The sequence below is a fragment of the Bufo gargarizans genome, chromosome 5 (genome assembly GCF_014858855.1).
Source record: "Bufo gargarizans isolate SCDJY-AF-19 chromosome 5, ASM1485885v1, whole genome shotgun sequence".
Classification (NCBI taxonomy): Eukaryota; Metazoa; Chordata; class Amphibia; order Anura; family Bufonidae; genus Bufo; species Bufo gargarizans.
The window spans coordinates 86,794,040-86,819,415 of record NC_058084.1 but is presented as its reverse complement, the minus strand read 5'-3'; the positions used below and the strand labels follow the sequence as shown (position 1 = coordinate 86,819,415).

Below are 25,376 nucleotides of genomic sequence, written 5' to 3'. Positions count from 1 at the left end.
TTAAGTTCCCAATCCGCTGCTGGTGACATCACATAATCACGCTGGGAGCAATAGGCCCTGCTGCCCCCTGTGTAAAGTGTGTGTTCTGGAGTAATTTTAAGACACTATCTATCCTGAGCCAAAGAAATGAATTGGTTTTTTAATGGACATAAAAAATGGACAGACAAAAAAAAAAAAAAAAAAAAAAGGCTAAGGATTCTAAATTGGACATCACTACAATAATTATATTCTAAAAAGTCTCTCATAACCAATTTTATTTTTTAACCAGAAAAAGAATATACAATAACTAATAAATAAAAGAGATGATAATAATAAAAACAACAAATAAAGATAAAGAATAATAATAATAAAAAAAAACATTGTGTGCCTCAAAATACACGTATGTGGGAGGCTGGACATACCTCTGGATTTACGTCTATGTTTGTCTGCATCTTTGGCGTAGTCTTCTCCACTACTGGAGCATCACTGGTGGGTGGACTTTCTGGAAGAGCTCTAACTGTGGTAAGCTGTGCTGCAAGGTCTTGGTCATCAATGTCTACAAGCCCTGATAAGACATTACCATGAATATTACAAATACTATGGAAATGCAGTTCTTGGTGCTTCAGTACATTGCAGACTCTGCAGAATTTGACCAGGTCCCTTCTCACCCTACTGTATGTTTTTCTAAATTAAGTTTTAATACTTCAGAGGCATTTGTCAAGGTTCTTATATTAGAGATTTGTGCAATCATTGATTATTAGACCGAAATGGCCACCAAAAAAAAAAACAAAAAAAACTTTACATGTATTCTGAGTACATTAGGTGACTATAATGCTCTGCGCTAAATCCTACTCCCTCTGGGGTTCAGAAAAACAAAAACATGTAACCAGTCTCAATTACCCGTTTCTTGAAGGCTGGAAGCAGATGTTTATGGTTGGGTTTCCACATACTGGCTGCAAAGTGGTCGAAACCTCACCCATGGTGGCCAATGAGTGCACGAGTTTGAAAGTAATACCTCCGCTAACCCGCAAATTTCTGCAGCTGTTGGCCACTGTAGGTGGGTGTCATGGCCATTAAAGGGATTCTGTCACCTCCCCTAACCCAAAAAACGATTTTAAAGCAGCCATGAAGCACAGCTTACCTTGATTAGGTTGTGCCCTTTTATCTTGTAATCCGTCCAGCAGTTTCTGCAAAAAATGACTTTTATTGATATGCAAATGAGTCCTGAATGTGCCCAGAGGGGCGTTTTGTTCCTCTTAGAGAGCCCAGTACCGCCCCTCTTACAGTGCCCAGCCCGCCTTCCTTGCACTGTCTAACCGCCCCCAGCCTGCCACAGCCTCTCCTCCCTCTCCTCCCCCTCCCTCACGCCGAACGAACTTCTCGCACAGGCGCAGTACCCACTGAGGGCTGCCCCTGTGCGATCAGCAGGAGACTGAGGGCAGGAGCTTCATCCTCGTCACTGGGCATGCGCCGAGCCCAGTGACGTCCGATGCTCGCTCTTCCCTCAGTCAGCAGGGAAGAGCGAGCATCGGACGTCACTGGGCTCGGCGCATGCCCAGTGACGAGGATGAAGCTGCCGCCCTCAGTCTCCTGCTGATCGCACAGGGGCAGCCCTCAGTGGGTACTGCGCCTGTGCGAGACTTCGTTCGGCGTGAGGGAGGGGGAGGAGAGGGAGGAGAGGCTGGGGGCGGTTAGACAGTGCAAGGAAGGCGGGCTGGGCACTGTAAGAGGGGCGGTACTGGGCTCTCTAAGAGGAACAAAACGCCCCTCTGGGCACATTCAGGACTCATTTGCATATGAATAAAAGTCGTTTTTTGCAGAAACTGCTGGACGGATTACAAGATAAAAGGGCACAACCTAATCAAGGTAAGCTGTGCTTCATGGCTGCTTTAAAATCGTTTTTTGGGTTAGGGGAGGTGACAGAATCCCTTTAAATGAAAACCCAGCCTTAAAGGCCATCATTGAAGAGGACTGATTCATTGATATCAAGGCTAAACATTTTTTGTTTAACTCCAGATATTATGATGGGGATTCATGCATGAGTTTCAACATACAAAATATTGTAAAGGTCACCACTACGTAGGTTAACTATGGTTATAGTACATTGAAAGTCCCTCATTATAAGGCAAATAGAGAGAGAACCATGTGCAGGCCAAATATGCTCTCCCTTTAACAGCCAAAGCGTTAGCATCCATTCTACATAACTAATGAACACCAAGGCTTCTTTTAGTGAATGCACAATACAAGTTGGTGTCTATCAGTATGTCCACTACCAGGTGATATACAGACCAAGCCTAAACCATGGTCCTTAAAGGGTCACTGAGCTTTGACAAAACTTTTGATATGTCAAAGCGTCCCATCAAAGATTTTGATCGGTGGGCGTCAAAGTGTTGAGACCCCCACTGATCGCCAGAACGAGAAGAGAAAGAGTGCTATTCAAGCACTGTATCTCCTCGTTCTAGTCATCAGTGGGGATTTTCGGCAATTGGACCCTCACCGATCTAAACTTTTGATATGATGCTATTTCAAAGTTTTTCTGAAAGCCAAGTGGCCATTTCTTTGGGCGAGTGATACATGAAGGACCTAGGTGATATCAGATAGTGATGGCCATCACAACTATAGTGCCACATACAATGCCTGTATCATCGGCTTCTACCATCCTCTGCTTTACCATTTCGCAGTAAAAGGCAAAACCAATATACTAGCAGATGGCAGCATCCCTACTCAGCAGTAATACTAGAGGTTTTGGTGCTTGAGGAACACTTTTGTCATGGACCATAAAATGTTAGAAAGAAGACTGGACAACTTCATGCACCGTTTCCATTGAGAGACTGACAATGGGGTTTTGGCTCTCTTGCCAACTTTTTCCATTGTGGCTCTTTGCCAGCCGTCCATTTTTCAACTAATTACAAATGAGGAAGGGGCACTGTATGGGTATGGGGCACCAAGTGACAAACATCAATGCAGATGCTCAGTAGCTAATATGGAAATCGAATTCAACATTTATTGAGCATGATTTTAAAATGTTAACAGTTACCTGAGCCAGACCCAGATGAGTAGTCATCATCATCAATTGGATATACTCCGGAGGATTCTTCAACTGAAGTGTCGATATACAAGTCTTTGTCTGATGTCGTGGCCACCATCTGTAAAATCAGAGGTGGACATTGTAACTGGTCACATTCAGCAAGCCACAGGAAAGCTTACAAATATCTTAAAGGGGTTGTATCACCTCAGATATAAACTGAATATCGCTAGGATATGCCACCAATGTCAGATATGTACGGGTTCCACCTCTGGAGGTGGGACCCGCTCTTATATCCACAACGGGACCCCGTACGCGGCTGTCCTCCATTTATATCAGAGTTACGAAAATATCCAAACGCTTGATGCGCTCTCTATTCATTTCTATGGGGCTTCCGAAAATAGCCAAGTGCGCTGGTACGGCTATTTTCGGAACTCCCATAGAAATTAATGGAGAGCACATCGTTCATTTGCAGCGTGTGCGCCTTCACTTCTGGGGCTTCACTTCAGGTTCTCTAGATGGGATGGGAACCGCACCTATCTGACATTGGTGGCATGTCCTAGCGATACTCCGCCAGTGTCTGAGGTGACACCACCCTTTTAAGAATTAATACTTGGCCTTCTTTAAAAACGAGTCAGGCAAATACACTCCTGAATGTTAATAATACTGAAGTCAGATGGAAAAATAAAGGCGTTGCTCGAGCCCCAAGGTACACGTCGTAATCATTTATCTTCTACGTGAATACATTTTGGAAACTGCTGAAGCGGAACAATATTTTATCCGTCTTCCGGTGTATTTCTGCAAGCAACAATTGCTTAGTTATTGGCACAATCAAACAAATGAATCTATAAAATGTCATGCTGTTTGACAGTACCAAAAATGATTAACACCGACAAGCCTCAGCACCTATGTAGATTTAAAGGAATAAAAAAAAAAATATCAGATTTATGTTGCTGTGAATCAATTAAGAAGCCTCTTAATCTCTGGTCTGACTGCTATAACAAGGGATAAACAAAGGCTGCACTATGCCCACAGGTGCCAATTAAAAGGGAAACTCTAGATAAAATGCAGGCTACTCCTCTGCAAAAGCACATGAAACCTGTTAGCACTTGTAAAGTTCACATACTATTCGGGCAGAAGGACTCGCCTCATTTCCTTCACAAAATCAGAAGTTTCCAAACTCAAATCAGACGGGGATCTAATCCATAGGAGCCAATAAATGCAGAGGGTCGCCGTCCATAAAGACTCGTTCCCACGGGCATTTTGATTACTGTGCTTTTTTAGGACCAACAGTGTGAAGACAGATAGAAACCATCAGAGTGGCGTAAATAAGGCTACTTCCACATCAGCAAAAACGCATCTCGGTATTAATACAACTGACTGCATCCGTTCGGAACAGATCCGGTTGTTTTATCTCTAAAATGAACAAGACTGATCCGAAAAAACGGCACCATTGATTTACATTGTGTTTCATGCCGGATCCGTCTCAATCAGTTTCCCATGACGCACACAAAAATGCTGCTTGCAGAGGTTTTGTATCCGGCATGGGAACGCCCAAAAAAACGGAACGGAATGCATTCGCTCCGATTTGTTTAGTTTTGTCCTCATTGACAATGAGTGGGGACAAAACTGAGGTGTTTTCCTCCCTATGACTGATCTCAAAACAGGAAAGGAAAATGCAGATGTGCTCAGACTACATTCACATCACATCTCCAGAGAACAACTTGTCACCGGACTTCACCGGATCCGGCATTGCTGGATTCTACGGTTCACCACTGGATCCTCATGGACTATAACAGGATCCAGCTGCGTTCCGGCATAAATCCTGGGTTCTGGCCTTAAAACTAATGCTGCAGCCCACTGGATCAAGCATGCCAGAGATGTGAAGCCTAAGGCCTCATGCACACGACCGCTGTATTGGTCCTCACCTGAGCCAGAGTTTTTGAGGCTCGGATGCGGACCCATTCACTCCAATAGTGCTGTCCGCATCAGTCCGCATCAAATATAGCATGTCCTATTCTTGTCCGTTTTGTGGACAAGAATAGGCATGTCTACAATAGGCCGCCCGTTCCGTTAATTGCGGACGGCACCCGGGAGGCTTCAGTTTTTTTGCGAATCTGCAGTTTGCGGACTGCAAAAAACGTCACGGTCGTGTACATGTAGCCTAAGTCTAAGCGACTAGTGGCTGTGGGACAGCAAGATCGCAAATGTCGTGCTGCTAATTGTACCGAATGATAGTTAATGAGGGTGCGCAGAATCGATTTTTGCTGACTGTCTTGTCGCTGCAAATTGTGGGTCACAACGCAAGATACAGCTGATAAATAAGACTGAAAAAAATGTAAAAAAAACACAGGTCCATCTAGTCCAATGTTTAATCTACCAGTGATGATCCAGAGGAAGGCACAATCCTCTATGAGGTGGTTGCTAATCGCCCCATATTAGAGGAAAAATACCTTTGCGGCTCAAAATATGGAATCGGAATAAGTCCCTGGATCATCATCTCAGAAATTGGCTGCGATGTAGTACTGCAATACTGACTACAGGCCGCCGTGCACCCCCCTTGCCTAATGCTATAAACACTAAGGAGAAGATGAGGGCCTAGCTGAAGAGCGATCATATCGCTCACCATATGTAAAACCAACAGAGAAAGACCATGTTATCTGGAGTCATCATGTACAATCATATACACCTAAATACGGCAAACAGCTGGGCCCCTCATTTCTTACCAAAGGCTCCATTTTCTAAAGATACGGCCCTGATCGCTGCAACACCTTTCCGCTATGTCCGAACCATGCAGCATTACATTCCGTGCGAAGGGAGCTAATTTCATTCAAAAATATTTTTCAATGCTAGACTTTTTTGAAAAATAAAAAACAACACATTTTGGGGAATTTCCCTAAAGATAAAGTTATCAAAATCAGCTTCATTCAGGCCCTTGTGCACTTGGCTCAGCATGGCCATGTACGTGCTCACACAGAGCTGTTGCTGTGTCCACTAGGAGAATACAGGCTGTAAGGCCCGGGGGAGGTCATTACTACTCATTACCTAGGGCGCTGCTAGACTCCAAAATCACTTGGGGTACTGGCATTATATTGATGTGGGAGGACAATACTATGTAGAGTCATAATTTTTCGCATTTTTTTTTTTTTTTTTACAGATACAGAAGTACTGTAGATACAACTGGAAGCAGCATTTACTGGCCCAGACCAAACTGGAGCATTGGCCCAGGAGAGTGAGGACATTGCTTAAAGATTTTCTAAAGTAGAGTGTATGACGGAAAGACTGAGCAAAGAAGCTTGAAAGTCATAAAAAATGTGCCCTCATTCACTTGGGGGGGGGGGGGGGCTCATTCTAGAAATAGGTGTGGGTCCTGCACCTATCGGACACTAGTGACATATTGCTAGGATATACCACCAATATGTGAGATGGTCCAGCCCCTTTAAGAAATAACACTTGAGATTGCTCGGCTGCATGTGTAATGGCAAAAAGATGAGGGTGTTGAATTTGGGCCCCCCATAGCTATTATATTATTGTTAGGTTTGGCTACCATTTGTCTGATGTGCATGACCAGCTTGGGCTACTTTCACACTCGCGGTTGGTGCGGATCCGTTCAGATAATACAACCGTCTGGATCCGTTCAGAACGGATCCGTTTGTATTATCTTTAACATAGTCAAGACGTCTTGAACACTATTGAAACACAATGGAGGACCTATCCGTTTTCTATTGCGCCAGATTGTGTCATAGAAAACAGATCCGTCCCCATTGACTTACATTGTGTGTCAGGACGGATGCGTTTGGCTCAGTTTCGTCAGACGGACACCAAAACGCTGCAGGCAGCGTTTTGGTGTCAGTTTCCAGAGCGGAATGAAGACTGATCGGAGGCAAACTGATGCATTCTGAGCGGATCCTTATCCATTCAGAATGCATTAGGGCAAAACTGATCATTTTTGGACCGCTTGTAAGAGCCCTGAAACGGATCTCACAAACAGAAACCAAAACGCCAGTGTGAAAGTAGCCTTAAAGGAGTTCTCTGCTTTGAAGAATCCCCAATTGTCCTATGACAATAAGCTGATCACAAAGTGTCCCCCAGCAGTGAGCTCTAATCTGTGAGGACACATGGGGCCAGATTTATCATGACTGACAGCTCACTCCACTTTCACATATGGCTAAAGTCAGTTTTAGCCAAGTCAGATTTATGATCGGCCCTTTAAGACTGTAATAAATGTGGTTTGACGGTAGCAGTTTATCCGTCAGTAAGCAGCTTTACAAAAGTCGCACATCTTTACGAAAAAGTCGGATGTTCTATTAAAAAGTCGCATAAGATAAGCATGGTCCTCACTAGAGTGAAATTGTGCATTTTTTGGTGACTTTTTAAATAGTCTCAATAGTAAATCTGTCTAGAGATTCAGTTACATAAGAAAACACGCCCACTTTCAGAAAACTGGCGATCATAGTGCAGAGCCAATAAAAGTCGCAGATTCTTGCGCAGTTTAAGCGATTGCGCATAAATTTGCAACTTTTTACTCCATTATTCTGACTTGAGCTACTGATCAATCTGGCCCATGGTGTTTTCATTCCTCCAACACAGGGCAAATGAAGAAGTACACGGTGATCGTTCATATCAACGTGTAATGCAGGACAGATCTTCTGGACGATGATATGCACGGCGATGTACAGAAAGAGATGGGCCCCCTTAGATATTGGGCCCTACAGCAGCTTCATAACCATTCATGCAATGAGAAATCACTGTTTTTGCAATGCTGTAGATACTTTTGCCATCAGTTTTTGCTCATATTATTTTGGTCGTTTGTAGCTGCTCTGATCACAACACTTCTCTCTGCTCCCGGGAGTACGCCAGTCCCAATTACCAACTTTCCCTTTATATTTGTCTGATGAACAAAAGCAGAACCAGCTTTTCTTCTAGATCATTGTCGGTGTAGGATTAAAGAGGTACCACAGTACCTGACAAAATGGGATTAATTACCTTCATCATCTCATTACTTCACTCCACAGACATGACCCCACCGGCGTGCCTTTATCAGACGAGGCTTTGAAAATATCAGAGAATAATACATCGCCTTCACTAGTCACTCAGCTCAAACATAAAGAGTAAAATAGAAGAGAAGACGACCTGTAGTTCTCACACTAACACCGGGTATGTCCAGTGTATGTTCAGATGATGCAAAACCATCAAAAAGAATGCTATTAGATCATTACTCCTCAATGTCATTAACCACCCATTACCACAGCCCAGTGTCGGACTTGGGTTCCTTGGGTCCACCAGAGGAAATTATTCTGGGAGGTCCAAACCCTACATCAAGGTCTAGTAAGGTTTTGACTCAAAGAAATAGAAACAAGTGACTGGCACTAAAGGCAGCCAAAAGGGGGGTTTTCTCCTGGACCTTTGCGGCCTACTATGGTATTAGAGCCTGGGCCCACCCTGCCCAAGCCAACATCTGTGGAACATGTAAGATGTGCATTCAAATGTTCGTCAAAACTATCAATTTCAGTGGTATTTGCCAATCATCTACTGTGTAAGGGAGGGGTCAAACAAAGAATAAGACACACTATTTACTAAGCCGAAGTGCCCATTCATGGGGGGATTTAGTAGAAACAGCTTTCAGTCAATCAAACTGGCTCAGCTGGAAGGAAAGAAGAGGTTAGCCAACCCTTTTGAAGTGATGGCCTATCTTCCGGTGGGGGTCTGCAATAGCTCTGGCGTTGGAACTACACAGCACCATCCATTGTGCAGTGGATGTTATTGCAGTGCTGCTTCCGTTGAAGAGCAGCGCTGATCAGCGGGAGTGCTGGGTGTTGACAACGCCAAATCGGCGCTGCTCACATTCACTTCAACGGATACAGCACTGCAATAACATCTACTGCACAATGGGTGGAGCTGTGTAATTCCAACGCCAGAGCTATTGTGGACCCCCGCTCATCAGATAGTGATGGCCTCTCCTTAGGACATCACTGGTAAAGGGTTGGTCAACCCCTTCTTTTAAGATGACTGCGGGCTGTGTTTCTACTAACTTCCCCCCATAAACGTTTATTTCGGCTTTATCAACTATGCGTGTTTTTCTATGTTTGGTGACCCCCGTACACACTACATATGCCACCACTTGTAAAGGCTTGGACAACCCCTTTAAGGCTATGGCTACCATTAGTGTGTGTGTGTGCGAAACAATTAAATGGTTGAGGGATTCTAAATTAAAATTATTCATTTGGATGTCCTTCTGACCTCATTCAGTGAAGTCTGGGGAACAGGAGACAGTGGGTCAGCACAATGGACTTCCATACTTCCCTGGACACCAGAAGTATTGGTAGGGAGGGCAATTGCCCCATTAGCTGGATGCTGATGGGGCACAGACCAGTCACGTTGCTTTACCCAGGGCATTTACAGAACTCAAGAGTATTGATGTGACAGACCCAGTACAAATTTTTCTGCAACTGCATCATAAACTGGATATTTATAAAGAGAATAGTATACATCCAACATAATCCCCAGGTCCATCATACAGTCATCGAATCCCTTATACACACATCACTGTGTTTGCCTCTGAAACTGTAAGACGTGGATCAATACTTCACGACCGTCTTCCCTGACCCTTGAAGTTTCACATGTTGCACCATTAATTCCACTGACACGCAGTGATTTACAGCTTCGTGTAATCGTGTGATCTCACACCAAACAGCTGATTTATTGCTTTACAGCGAGGTGAGAGCACAGTGATTACGCCCAGTTCATCCAATTAAAAAAAAAATAAATACAAAAACCTTACGTCATTTCTTCAGAACTACAGGGATTGAGGGATCAACAGAGACACAAAAGACAAATGAGGGTAGTGTCGCTCTTGGGTAAGAGCACTAATGGTGTACCCAGGGTGACAAAGCTATAAGACGTGCAAAAATGGCAGCTGCACCCAAGCCTCGCTCCTGAGGGGGGGCCCAAAAGTCCCTTTTAGGCTTGAGCAAATCGACCTTCGGATTATAGATCCATAGTCGATTCGTTCAAACACTTGTTTCCGTATAGCATCAAAATGTATTGGCTCCATGAAGCCAAAGTTCTTTTCGGCCGAAGTCGCGCGACACGTCTGAATTCCTACTATATTCATATCTGCGTATTGAAAAACTATTTAAAATAGGAATCCGAAGGGGACTTTGGTGCTGGCTGGTACCTCGATACCAAAGTCCACTTTGGAGTCAGATTTTAAATTGTTTTTAAATTACGTAGATAGGAATACAGTAGGAATTCACTGAAGTCTCGTGCGACTTTGGCTCCACTGAGGCAATCCATTTTACTAAAAACATCATTAAAAATGAGGTATTTGAACGAATCGACTTCAGATCTAGGATCCGAAGGTCGATTTGCTCAAGCCTAGGACTCCCCTCTGCCATATAAAAAGGCACCAGAAACGTAACTGGCACATAGCAGGTTGGAAGGGGTCGGTTAGAGATTTTGCATCGGAGGACAGAAGCTTTAGGTCACCCCTCTGCTCCTCCAGCTTGGGCACAAATTTATAACTGGTATATATGTATACTGCATCCAGAGAACGGCGGTTTAGAACATGTGGCGAGATCAACATGGGCTTCACAGCAATCTGCTTGGTTGGCTTCATACCCAGCCTGACTTTTCAAAGAGATCATTATCAGGGATTCAAGTTGCTCTGTGCCAATATACACTGTGGAACGGGGCCAAATGCCAGATATTGTCTACCGCGAGCGCACACAGGATCTCAGATGCCTGGGTTATTTATATTATATTGATATTATATATGCATATATTTGAGGTGAGATCACACAGATACATATTAAGGAGGACCCGTCACCGACATGTCTGTTCTAGTAACTACTTGCATCCCCCATGTAATAACAAATCTGGAGCATCTATTCTCATCACTCTATGATGTTCCTAGAAGTTATAATAGAATTGCTAGCAATTTATAATAAAGGTCTAGATGGTAGTTACCAGTTAAAGGAAACCTGTCATCACTTTCTAAGCCTATTTATCCACTCACTTTTCTATAAATACGTTTTAATACATTAATAATGATATTAAAATCAATTCTGAACAAGAGAAAAACCTAAAATAAATATTCCCGCCATATACGTAAATGCACCTTAGATGAGTCCTGTCTCCTCCATGCTTCAGAGACGAGTCCAGCGTTCTCTGACTCTTGGAGTGCAGCCATGCCCACAAACGAATACACACCCTCTACGATTGCTCATCTCCACCCCTTCTCTTCCAAGTCTCGCAGCTGCGCAGTATACATTATATGATCAGTAGCAGTGTTGATCGCGAATATTCTAATCGCTAAATTTTAACGCGAATATCGGCACTTCAGAATATTCTAGATTTCTTTTTCAGCAGTGAGTCAGGGGACTGGTTCTGCACATGCGCGGGATTTGGGACGTGAATTCAGGAGGAGGGTAGGATCTTTAGATTCTGTCACTCTTATAAAAGGAATGGGAAGTGATGAGGTAAGCATTTGATTTACATAACTTGAAAAAAGCTAAAGTGGACTGTAAAAGTAGTACTAGGAGGTGTTTATATAAAATTAAAAAAACACACAAAAAAAAAAAAACACCCCTAGGATGATTAGGGCGGGGGAGAACTATCTCAGGATGATGATGATTCTTATGGTTAAAAACTGGTGACAGGTTCCCTTTAAGGGCTCATGCACATGGCCGTTGCCTGGCCGTGTCCATATTGCAGCACTTGAATGGGTCTGCACGGAGGGCTTCCGTGGGGTTTCTGTCCGTGCCTCCGCACTGCAAAAAAACTGTGCATGCACTACTTTTTTTAGCGGTGCGGAGGATCCACAGACCCATTCAAGTTGAATGGGTCTGGATCAGTCTGCGGAATCCGCACGGATGTTGCCCGTGCATTGGGGAATGCAAATTGCAGTCCCCGGTGCACAGAATGGCCGATCAATGGCCGAGTGCGTGAGCCCTAGGGTTGTTTCCCTGCACAGGCTGACACTGGCAGCACTGATTGGATAATGCCTGACTGTGCAGGGACACTACCCCAACTGCTAACACCCACCTGGACCTTCATTGCAGACAGCTAGTAATTAATCAATAACTTCTAATAGGAATAATGAAGGAATGGCACAACAGTGTATCATAAGAATAGATGCTACAGAATTGATATTACATGGGGAAGGTAGTTACTACATGTCAGGAGGTGGCAGGTCCTCTTTAAGAGGTTTTCTGGAGACTATTTTTCTCTAACGGGGTTGTACGGGTTTAGAGCTGGATCCATACATGCCCTTATTTTCACCCAGGCAGCCTCCCTGACATGAGCAGTTCATGCTCCGATGCTCTCCTTTGCCCTGCGCTAAATCGCGCAGGGCAAAGGCATTTTTTGAAGATCCGGTGACGTACCGGGGCTCTCCATGGGGCTGCCAGGAAGCCCGGTGACGTCACCGGAACTGATGGGTGGGATTTAGCGCTGCCCTAGCCAGTAAAATGGCTAGGGCAGCGCTAAAGTCCACCCATCAGAGCCGGTGACGTCACGGAACACACTGCCCGGCGGAAGTTACCGCCCAGCCGTGTGTTATTGAAAACAAAAGAGCCTGTGCTCTGCGCGATTTAGCGCAGGGCACGGGAGCGCATCGGAGCATGAGATGCTCCGATGCTAGCCTCAGGGGGGGTGCCTGGGTGCCAGCTCTGAACCCGGACAACCCCTTTAAGTATTTTCCAGTGAAAGAATGTGCTTTAGTCAACAGGGTAACAGATACCGTAATGTTCAGGAGGAAAACCTTGAAATCAACCACAGCATTCATTACAATGCAGCTCAGCTGGAAATGGGTCGTTGACTTAAGCCAAGCCCTTGTTGGCATGAGGAGCTGTCTGACGATCACCTACTCTGGAGACCTCCTCATTAGCTCAGCTGAGAGCTGAATCCAGCGCAATGCTTGGCACTTCTGCACTGAAGAAGCCCCTTAAAAACAACGTGCATCTATTTATTTCAATGGGCACTCTATCAGTACTCATTTTCCCTGCCATAGCGCAGATACTACAAGGCTCTTTGCAGTTCTCCAAGTCGCAATCATTTTAATTTTGATGATCTATCCTCAGGATAAGTCATCAATATCAGATCAGCAGGGGTCAGACACCAAGCACCACCACTGATCAGCTGGTGGAAAAGGCCGTGCAAGCGCAGCCTTCCCTTCATTGTTTACCTGCTCGCCGTCGACATCGCAGTGGCGAACAGTGTAATTACAAGAAGCCGTGGGACATTTCGTTCCTATACCCTTAAATACCGCTTCTTATAATTACACCTGCTAACCGATGCAATGTCGACGGCAAGCAGGTAAACAATGAAGGGAAGGCTGTGCTGGCGCTGCACGCGGCCTTCTCTTCAACCAGCAGATCAGAGGGGGTGCCAGGTGTCAGACCCCCGTTGATCTGATACTGATGACCTATCCTGAGGATAGGTCATCAATATTAAAATCCCCCCAAACCCTTTTAATTGCAAAGGCTCCAAATGGTGAGACCCTTGTGATCAGATTTTCTCATAAGGACATGCAACCTAAGCCAGAAACGTTAAACTACTGATTCTTTCTAGCTATACCTTAAGAGTGTTGTATGGACAGATCAGGACAGTCTGTTTCTAACTGAGTAGAAGTACTTGTTAGTCAATAGCACAAGTCTCAACGGATTTCATGGCTGAAGTGACTCTACACCATGGCTTGATAACTCACTATAGAACTCTACAATTCCATGAAATTACCATTACGGGAGTGGTGACCACAAAAAAAAAAAAATTGAACTTGTGCAAAAACCCATGGGTAACATTTAGTTATATTTAGATATTCATTCTTAGGAATGGTCCAAGAAATAGTTCTGGTCCTGCCATGGGTCCCCCATCAACTTCCTTTATCTCAGTGATGCTTCATCAACTGTGGGTTTAGCCATTAAAGTTGTAAAAAAATATTATGTTTTTACATTTCATTGGGATAAGAGCTCTTATACTTCTTGTCTCTGGGCCAGAAAATCCAAATAAAGCTTCATCTCTGGAAAGGAACAGAGGGTTTCCAGTCCTGGACTTTAACTGCCAGAGGTAAAGGTGGACTCTTCTTTAATTTACATCAATGAAGACTGCATGAAATGTGTGGGGGGTGTCTACATGCAGTGACCCAATATTATAATGTGAATCTGTGGCATTATAATTAACAGGTATTGTTTATCGATCGAGAGACATTGGTGGCATGCCTTCTGACATGAAACATCTATAAAAAAAAAAAAAAAAAACATCTAGAACAGAAGACTGTAGTAGGGTCACCAAGCCCAGACCTTGCCATGCTTTGATTCCCCGTGTACTCTGTAGACACCTAGGAAGGTACATTTTATCATCTTCTCTGAATGAACCTCTGATTTATAGCTTTAACACTTGGCAGCAAACTTCTGATTAACACCCAACTTATTCAATTACAGGAGTAAAACAGCTCGAGCATGGACTATTTGTCAAACACAAGTTGATTAGGAAATCAGGACAAAACAGGAGGCCAGGAGAAAAGGGCAAAGCATTCATATGCCTGGTGGATAAAAAAAAAAAACTGTACGATTAAAAGGGTATTCCCATCTCAGACAGTGGGGGCATATCACTAGGATAGTCCCCCATTGCCTGATAGGTGCAGGTCCCACCGTTATCTTGTAAACTGAGCCGGCAAAGTTCATTTCTATAGGGCCACCAAAAATATTCAAGCGCTAGCTCAGCTTTTTCCATTTGCCCCATTGAAGAGAATGGAAGCGATGGCCACGCAAGCACAGTGTGCTCACGTTCATTTTTATGGGGCTGACTGAAATAGCCGAGCTAGAGCTCGGCTATTTTCGGTGGCCCCATAGAAATGAACGGAGGGCCGGCTTCACTTTGGGACCTGCACCTATCAGACAATGAATGCATATCCTAGTTATATGTCCCATTGTCTGAGATGGGAATACCCCTTTAAAGTAGATACTCTAAAGGCGGGGTTTACACGTCCCGATTTTACAGCCGATTGTCGGGAAAGAAGAGCTCCTTCCCAACAGTCAGCTGCTCGTTCAGCGAAGGAGACCGCTGCACTTACATGGACCTGCCGCGTGAATGATACTTACCTGAACCCCGCCACTAGATTCCAGCTCCTTCACTCCTCCGCCGGCTCTACAAAATGGCCGGCCTCCCAACCTCCGGTTTGACGAGGGTCACTTGGCCGCTGCAGTGGTGATGTCTGCCCCATGCCTGTCATGTGACATATGGGACACAGGTCACCTCTGTGGATGGTCACTGGCAGCACCGGCCACATGACCGGTGTCAAGCTGGAGGTTGACGTTGGGAGACCGGTGATCTGCAGAGGAGCCAAGGAACTGAAACCCAGCGGTAGAGATGAGGCAAGTATAAATCCCTCCCGAACTGTGACCACATTGGGGGTCAACAACCCCTTTACGATTCTGACATTTTTATTTGAACCAAAATTTGCATCAGATAGGAATTTTTACGGGAGCGAGTTAATATTTCGCAGTAAGGCAGACAAACGAGCTACAGTAAAGACCTTGCATTTTTCAGAATGGATTAACTCTCCTGCACTTGTGTTTCTCTTCCTCCATCCTGGGCGCATAACTAAAGCAACTGACACGACAACTCCGGCACGCACAACAAAAGCAGCTCACCTACCAGCCATTGTCTCCACTCTATCCTCTGGTGATTACTACTCGCCTGATAGAGGTCACATTTCAGGGCAGCCCCATGGAAACCAGTCTGCAAGGGATCGAGCCCAGGCCGAAGAAGCTTGTTTATCATTGAGATTATTCCTTTCACAACTTCATAAAGGCAGCCGAGCTTTCCTTGTAGCATCCTCTGCTTTTCAGAGCTAATTACTGACCAACTTCCGCACTGTTGACAGCAGGGGCTTACATTATTGTAACGACCAGACTATACAGACTCTTCTAGGGTTTGAGGGTTTAAAGAGTTTGGCCCACAAAAAAAATAAAAAAATTCTACATTTTTCAAACCAGCACCTGGATCTGAATACTTTAGTATTCCACCTGCTGCTTGCTCTTATTCTAATTTCTCTGCCCTGCTCACTGAAATGGAAGCACATGCTCAGTGCCATCCTTAAATAGCCATCAGGTGCAGCAGAAAGGACTCACCCCCTGAGAAAGTGCACGCCCCCGAGCTGCCAGCCTGAAATAAACCTAGCTGAGAAATTGGAGCGCTGAATGGGGCGATCTCTGGATCCATGTGAGGTACTGGGCTGGTTGCAAGTACTTATGTACTACAGGTCATCATATTTTCATTTTTTACATTAATCATGGGTTCTGGCCCCTTCGCTCTCAGGTCCCCCGCTGTCTACATCCACTTTTATGCCACTGCAGCCAATCTCTGGCCGCAGTGGTGACTTGCCCCTCTTGTGCCATGTGGGCTGATGCAAGGAGAGCAGGTCACCACTGCAGCCAGTGATGGCAAATCGAATGCTGACAGCAGGGCACATTAGCGGGGCAACAGAAGAGGGGGATCAAATTTGCTGGGACCCTGTGGCGGAGGGCAGGTAAGTATGCCTCCATTTTGCAAGTCAGGCCAGGTGGGGGGTTTGAAGAAGGAAAAAAACTAAACGAAACACAAAAGGCGGCCAACCCTTTAAAAAAAAAAAAAAAAAAAAAAAAAAATTTTGAAATTAGTTTTTAAAGCTACTCAACGTGTGTGTCATCAATCAGCAGTCATTATGGGCAGGAAATCTCCCCCTGAAAATGGTCTCTAAGGGCCTACTACATGGCCAGAAGATCGGGCAGCGTTTGTATGAACACTTATTTAGCCGATCATCAGCCCATCTAAATACCCTACTGCTCAGCCCACAAACGTGCAAATAATTATTTGATGTGGGCATAAAAAAGCTCACCGGTCAGTAGCACATCTCCCACTGTAAAGATGGAACATACTGCCGACATAATGTAAAATGTATGGGAAATATACTGCCACATAGTTTCAATTAGATCATGAAAAGGCTCCTTAAACGAGAGCTGATCGGCTTGTTTCATTGTCAATCGATGCTCGTTATAACCTTCCTAAAAGGACCCCTAGGGTGGTATTACACTGCCCTTCAGGAAGTGCGAGTGCCCATGGGTAAAAACACTGGTGCTTATTTGCACCGGCCGATTCAAACTGCATGCGGAAGGAATGATAGTTAATGCAGTTATTCCTCCCTCATTCTCTTCGAGAATCGGCAGGGCATCCCTGATTACATAGGGAGATGTGCTGCTCAAAATCGGGCATGTCGATCAATGAGCGCCTGCTCGTTTATCGGCTAGTCGATTAATCAAATCAATTTTCGGGAAAAAGCATTAGTATGAACCCTTGTTCCTGAAATTGTGCAGTGTAATAGGGCCCAATATATATTTTTCCACGTGATAATTGAGTTACTGCTCAATGTACAAGAGCGGGGCCGGCTCCAGGTTCATGTGGGCCCCCTTGAGGCATTTTTTTTTTACATTTACATGTCCCCCTGTGGCTCCCACATGGTAGAATGACCCCCACTGGCCCCTATACAGTATAATGACCCCACAGTGGCCCTCTATTCAGAATAATGACCACTAGTCGCACCCCCATTCAGAATAATGACCCCCAGTGGCCCCCACACTAGGCGTTATTCTGTATGGAGGGGGCACTGGGGGTCATTATACTGAATGGAGGGTCATTGGGGATCATTATACTAAATCAGGGGCACTGGGGGTCATTATACTGTGTAAGGAGCCCTCACAGTGTAATGACCCCCCAGTGGCCCCCTCAGATACCTATCATTGCTGGAGTGCTGGGGAGACGGCGGTCCTGTCATTCACTAACCGCAGCTCATCTCCCTGCGCTCCTTCTCTCCTCCGGCCCGCTGCAGCAGTGAGACACACGTCATGACGTCACCACTGGGCCGGGCCTGGAGGAGAGAAGGAGCTGTGCAGTGATTTAGCTAGAACTGACTGGGCCCCCCAGTGGGTTCACATCACATTTTTCCTATCGGTTTGACGTATACAAATGTGCAGCGGCCCACGTTTTTTTAATCCTGAAGAGTCCAGTAAAAAATCCATACGTTAACGTATATGTTTTTTTTTATTACAATGGAACGGACGCCACGGTACGGCATCAGTCTGAGGCATCTGTTATTAACGTATACATTTTTGGTATACATTAATCGGGTGGCAAAAATGTAATGTGAACCCAGCCAGTGTCAGAATAAGCACCAGTACACAGCGGAGCAGTGTGGTGGAGAGGGGGGCCGCCATGTACTGACAGAGCGCTACCTGGTCCTGGTGGTCAGGTGTGAGGACTGTGTCTCCCAAGGATCATTTATCTATTGGGAAATACAGGGCACAGTATAATACACTAGAATCTATATAATATAAAGATATTAGCCCTACCCCTGAATAATAATACAATTAGGGGGTCATTTATTAAATAGAAATACATCTATATTAGACTTATTTCTGACACAGATTGTGGTGCAAAGGTCCTTAGCACCGCACCCTGCAACTTTTCCTCACTCATGCCAGGTCTAAAAAAGGTGGCGTGGGAAAGGGATACAGTTATGGCCATACAGTTATTGGATTCCACCGCCATACAGTGACCAGATAATACCTCTGTACAGTGACCGGATACCACCGCCATACAGTGACCAGATAAAAGGGTATAAGGGGGAACAGTACAGGGAATGACTAGGGGCACTGTACAGGGTGTGGTAAGAGGGCACAAAGCAGGGTATAAGGGGGCACAGTCACATGACCCTGTGACTTTAGAAAGTCCTTATGGTGAATGCGGTTCAGATGCCACCATAATGAGAGGCAGAGGAGTGAGACAAGGGCCCTGGGTGGACAGAAGGGGTGGACACAGCAAGTAGGTGAAAGGGGATCTGAGGGGGGATTCATAAAAGAAGTAGGGGCAGGAGGTCTGTGCAGGGCAGCAATAGGAGATAGGAGGGTGGAACAGGAGCTCTGGATACATGAGGGAGGAAAAGAGACCACAGGGGCTCCATGAGGATGAGATAGGACAGGATATGAAGGGGGGGGGGGGGCACGTGTCATTGAGGCAAACTGCTTAATGAGGCAGTAGAACAACCAAATAGCATAAAGCTGCTGGTATACAGCATCAACTCGAAGAGTTCAGCCTGCCCACAGAGAAGAGACAGTCACAGTGCAGATTCACAGACTGTGTTCACACTTCTGCTCCAGCCCTGCGGTCTCTCTCGTCTTGTGTAGAGGGAGCGTGTCTGAAGCTCTGCAGCAGCCGGCCTCATGTGAGGGCCCACCAGAGGGGGACTGTGTAAGTGAAATGACAGCAGTGTCATTGATGGAAGTGCTCATAGCAGCTCAGTGGGCCCCACCCCCCCAGGAGCAGTGGGCCCCGGCACTTGCCCGGGTATGTCGGGTGCTGACGTCGGCCCTGTACAAGAGCTTTTAGTTACTGTAAAACACTGAAATAGTTTCAGATCCAAGAAAACAACCACACTAATCATAATGACAACCTGTTAACTTAGATATAGGTTTCTGAAAAATGGAAGGATTCTGTGCTTGGGGCTACGGAATTAGCATGAAATTGACCATATCAGGTGCGTAGGGGTATTAGAACAGATGACAAAGCTGTGAGAAAAAAATATATAAATCAGCTACATACAATACATAAAATAAAGCCAATTATTCTGTTGTTCTTTGAAACAAAACACAAGAAAAAAAAAAAGATTAAGGCTGTAATCTTACAAATTGCAAAAAAGGATGTCAAACTCTGAAAATCACCAGACAATATGAGAATGAACACACGGGTCTTCTTCAATCTGTTGCATTTCATGTGCAAAAATAATCCCATCTGATGTGAAACAAGAGTTTTTCTCCATCTCCTCACTGCTGGAGAGCAGACTCCAACCAGGAGACCAATGAAGAACGATTCCTCTCATCTTCACATCTTCTGCCGAGCGCCGCTGAGCTTGTGTTTGAAGTCACCTTTGTAACTTTTTTTTTCTGGGGGGGGGGGTTGTATAATGTTATTTGGTTTATTTGGTGACGCACATTTCTCAGACAGAGATCCTATAGTGATTCGGGAAGTAAAGGTCATCCATGTAACCATAAGGCTTTAAGGCAAGGTCTCCTATTAATGTGCACATAAAAGAGAGCTTCTCCAAGTATAATAATGTCCCTGTCAAAATAAATGACCAAAATATTCATCTCAGGCCCCTTTCACATGTCGGTGAATAACGGACACTAGGAAGATGGGTGGAGAAGGCAAGGAATAAAACTTACCCCTGGCTATCACTGTTATGGAGGCTATGTAGTTGACCCTGCTATATGGATACAGACATAACTATTTTAACCTCACGGATCCCCCGTTACTCCCGTTCCAATGTTTCTTTGCTCCTCCCCCTCGGTCTCTACTTCCTGGTCCCTCTTGAACACAGGAAATGTGACTGCCCTGCCGATCACTGGCTGAGGAGTCACTGCTGTGGCCAGCGATTGGCTGCACAGTTACATTTTCTCTGTGGAGAAAGACCAGGAAGTAGAGACCGGCAGCACTGGAACAGGAGCAGCATGGGCTCACTAAAGTATTCATTTTTTTTAATTTTTTTTATGAGGTTCTCTGGGAATAACGAGTCTTCTGTAAGTGAAGTGGCCACAAGCAGCACATTACTGCTGAAGCCAGTCACTGGTTGCAGCAGAGCATGTGACCATGCTGCGCCAGATGTAAACACTGCGGGGATCGGTACATGGACACAAGGATGGCAGCGTAAGCAGGCAAGTATGAATCTCCTGTTTAAGGCTACTTTCACACTAGCGTTTTAGTTTTCCGGTGTAGAGATCAGTCATAGGGGCTCAATACCGGCAAAAATGCTTCTGTTTAGTCCCCATTCATTGTCAATAGGGCCAAAACTGAACTGAACTGAACAGAACGGAATGCTCCAAAATGCATTCTATTCCGATTAGTTGTGTTCCCAGACCGCTACATGTTGTAGTTTGCTTTCCATCCTGGGATGCGGAGCAAAACAGATCCAGCATGATCCCCAATGCAAGTCAATGAGGACGGATCCGTTTTCTCTGACATAACAGAGTTCATGATGGATCCATCTTGGCTATGTTAAAGAGAATACAACCGGATCCGTTTATAACGAATGCAGGCGGATGTATTATCAGTAACAGAGGCGTTTTTGTTGTACCCTGCCGGATCCAGTAAAAACGCTAGTGTGAAAGTAGCCCAAGAGCTAAATGGTGGGGGTCCCAGTTGTCTGACCCCTGCAGACCTGATGTGGAGGATCCTGGCACCCTGACTGTGGGCTGTGAGAGGCAAGCACTTTATAGTCCACAAAATACTGGGTTTTGTTTTTGTGGGATTCCATTGTGTTGAAAAGCCAAGCTCAGCGATAGGCAAACTGCGGCTCTCCAGCTGTTGCAGAACTACAACTCCCAGCATGCAAAGACTGCCTACAGCTTTCAGCCTACATCAGGGCATGGTGGGAGTTGTAGTTTTGCAACAGCTGGAGAGCCGCAGTTTGCCCATCACTGGCCTAGCTGCTGCATACTGCCATAATGTATTGCAAAAGGACCACAGAAGTCTATGGGAATGTCCGGCATTTGTGTGAATAGTCTGTCAGGGGTATCCAAGAAAAACCTAATGGAATTGCATTTTTCTTCCCTTTTGCTGCTTTTCAGAAATGGCTTTAATATCTCTTTATTAATATCCGCATTACATCACACATTTCTCGTTTATTTTCGCTCGCATGCACTAGAATCTATACGATATTCGCTCTGCATTTCCAGGCCTCTAAAGAACGGGTAAATAGACCAGAAACCAGAAATATTCCCCAGGATTCCTTATCATGAAAAAATACAAACACTGAAAGAGGAAGTGGGTGTCCCTTTTTTTTTTTAGAATGCTCTAAAGATTCTTGTCCGGTTGTGGGGGCTGATCGATCTCTCTCTAGGGAAAAAAGCTCATTATTCCCTTAACCCCTTTAAGCCATTCTGACACTAACTTTTATATATTTTTTTTATTGGCTGTACTACACCTTTAATCTTTTCAAATACAAATATTTTTTAAAATACCTTTGGAGGGGGAAATTGAAAAAACATTTATTTTAAAAAAAATCTGAATAGTTCTACGCAAATATGAAACTTTTTGCAAGGCAAATGTAGACCCCCAACCACAAGTCCGATACAACTTGCACCTGTTACACAAACACCAGGAGGAAAAAAAAAAATCCATTCATCTCATCTGACAACCTGCTAATTTGCTCCAGGGAATGTCATAGCGCTCCGCCACCGAGTCCGCTGAGCGCCTTCATGAAAAGGTGTAATCTTCTTACTGATCGTCTTCTGCGTAACACCGATCAATGCTAACTAAATAATGGGAGACGGCCTTTTATAAAGCAAGCATGAGCGCAGGCCTCCCGGAGCGGCTTCATACATCCAGGACATTCGCTCAGATCCTAATGTGAGCGCTGCCTTTATCAGATTAATACATCAGAACAAATTAGGGGAAATATACTTCATTTTTAGCACAAACCATATTAGTCCACCTCTCCTGAGATGTCTGTTTTAGTAACTATTTGAATTCACCATATAACAACAATTCTGGAGCACATTTCCAGATTATTCTATGTTGTGCCGTTCCTCTATTACTCAAACTAGAAGTGTATTAATAAATGGGGGGGGGGGGGGGGGGGGCTGCACAGTCTGACACCATCTAATCAGTGCTGCCAGTGTCATACTTCTAACTGGAAATACCTAGTTGGGGATTTATTCATAAAGTTCTAATTGGAATAATAGAGGAATAGCATAGCACAGTTACATGAAAATATGCTACAGACTTGATGTTACATGGGGAACGCACACTGTTCCTAAAATAGGCAGGTCACAGAGGTGGCCTCATGCTAACGAACGTAGGGAGTCTGTACCCGTATTGTGGACAGAAAACGGCCAGTCCTCAATATACGGGCACTGGCGGCGTGCACTTTGTATCACGGATGCGGACCTAATGACTTAAATGGGTCCGCGATCCCCAAGATATAGGCGGCACTGCAAAAAAAAATAGGACATGTTCTATTTATTTTTTTGCGGAGTGGAGGCACTGAATCCCATTGAACCACTACGAATCGCATCTGTGGGATTTCGGTCTTAACTTAATGGTTTTGGCGCCCCTAGAATGTTACACGTGTCATGTGTGTGAATGTATGGGACCTTCTGTAACTATGGAGGAAAAAGTGCGCTCAACTTTTTAACCCTTATTTATTGACTGGCTGAGTATAAACCCCGTAAGTTATGGACTTCAGCGGTAACTGTATACCGGGGTTGGCAAAATTATCGGCTACGATTTTTTGGTGCAACAGTGACGTATTTCTCAAAATGGACTGTTATTTCCGGTGCCTCACTGCATATTCACAAGGCTGAAGGCACGTGGAGGAAGGAAACTAATGATGATCTGCTAACGTGGATGGGCACTTCCTAAACAGCTGCTTTTTGCATCTCGAAACTGAAGTATGAAATGCAAGGAGTCCAGGTAATTGCCCTCGTGGGGATGAAAAATACAGTCCTACTGACATGCAGGGCACAGCAGAGGTAGCAACCAATGGATTCCAGATGTTTAGGGAAAAAAAGTGACAAGCGCCATTGAATGGTATTTGCGCAGAGCTAAAGCTCCCTTATGCAGCGCCCTGACAGTGCGACGCCACATCGCTCAGGGGTGCGCTGTGGCCTTAGAGCATACTTGCCAACTTTTGAAAAGGGATGTCAAAGAGATTCTAAAGATGAGAAATGTTTCACTTATGCCTCATCCATTTATATAGGCTATGTCCCAACCTACAGGATTTGACTCATTAATCCCACCATGAATAAAGACCACACACCAAGCGCCTAAAGATACAGACCCCCCCTCCCCCCAAGACCACTATGTACAGACCCCATACCAGACTCCCTGTATACAGAATCTTGACAAGACCGTCTCCTTTTTATAGATTCCTTCAGAAGCATTTAAGGGGTTGTCCCACAAATAATATTCTACAGTTTTCAAACCAGCACCTGGACCTGAATACTGAAATGTATCTGTATAGCGCCACCTACTGTTAGTTTCTTTCTTATTTCTTTGACCTGCTGAGATGGCCGCACATGCTCAGTTTCATCCTTCAATTGCCTCCTGAGCTGTGATAGGGAGAGCATGGACACGCCTCCTGAGCTGTGATAGGGAGAGCATGGACACTCCCACTGAGCTGCAGCAGAAAGGACACTCCCCTTGAGCTGTCAGCTTGATATAAATCTAGCAGAGCAATAAATGGGGAGATCTCTGGATCCATGTGAGGTACAGGGCTGGTTCTAGCTTTGGTAGAAAGAGGTTGTCATGTTATATATGATGTCTGATTTTAGTTTTTTACATTAGTCATGGGATAACCCCTTTTAAAGGGAACCTGTCATCAATTTTATGCTGAATTCACCAAGGACAGTAAACAGTAGTGACAGATGCTCCGATGTCAGCGCTGTTTCACTCATGAGCTAAAAGTAAGTGGTTGCAGAGAACCAGCATCATATTAATTGCAGCCCAGGCCTTGAAAAGAGTCCAGTCGACCTTAAGAGAGTCCTGGTTATTCATAAGCTCCTGCTTTCCCCGCCCATCTGCTGCTGATTGACAGTCTTCTCCTTACTTTTCTCCCTAGAAGAGAACTGCCAGTCATCAGCAGATGGACGTGAGAGCAGGAGATTATGAATAACTCTGACTCTTCTCAGGTAGATTTGACTCTTTTCAAGGCCTGGGCTGCAATGATTATGATGCTGGTTCTCATGAGTGACCCATTGCTGAAATCAGCGTGTCATACCTGCTGCTCCATTCAGTTTAGGGGGACCCCGAGGGGAGAACTTCTCACATGAAGAATACCCCCTTTAGTTGAGGGAGCAGAATTGTATATATACGGTAGTATTATACACATTCAGACCAATGTCCCAAAATTGCATTTACCAATAGAACTAAAATACTAATTACAGCGGACATCACCAGTAAAATTATATTCAGTGATTAGTTATGTCTGTGTAACCTATGGGACAGGGTGCAATCTTTTTCTACTTTATGCTGCTCTAAGTGAGGACATCATAAAGTTCATGACAGGTTCCCTTTAAGTACACATTGAGTATACTTAGTGTGATTATACAGTGCATTATTGCAGTCAAAATACTTAGGGGGAGATTTATCTCCCTGTTCTACTTTTTTGGCATAAAAAAAAAGTTGCAAATACTGTATTTCGAAACAGGGGCATGAAGATGGGGCGAGGCCAGCAGGCTTATTTATGTTCAATTTAACCCAGTTTACTGCAGAAAATGAAGACAAATCTACAGCAGTTTTGAGCTGCCACAGCTCATAGATTGTAAGCTCTTGCGAGCAGGGC

At 44.8% G+C, this 25,376-nt stretch overlaps 1 protein-coding gene across 1 annotated transcript in view; it reads right to left on the bottom strand.

The window, feature by feature from the left end:
• The window catches only part of SDC2 (syndecan 2), a 104,171-nt gene that overhangs the window by 4,588 nt on the left and 74,207 nt on the right, over positions 1–25,376 (bottom strand). Inside the window, exons 2-3 of the mRNA XM_044293615.1 lie at positions 3,017–3,125; positions 402–544 (exon numbers count right to left, since the gene is read on the bottom strand). Coding sequence (XP_044149550.1) covers positions 402–544; positions 3,017–3,125 — 252 coding nt within the window. The remainder of the gene's footprint in view (positions 1–401; positions 545–3,016; positions 3,126–25,376) is intronic.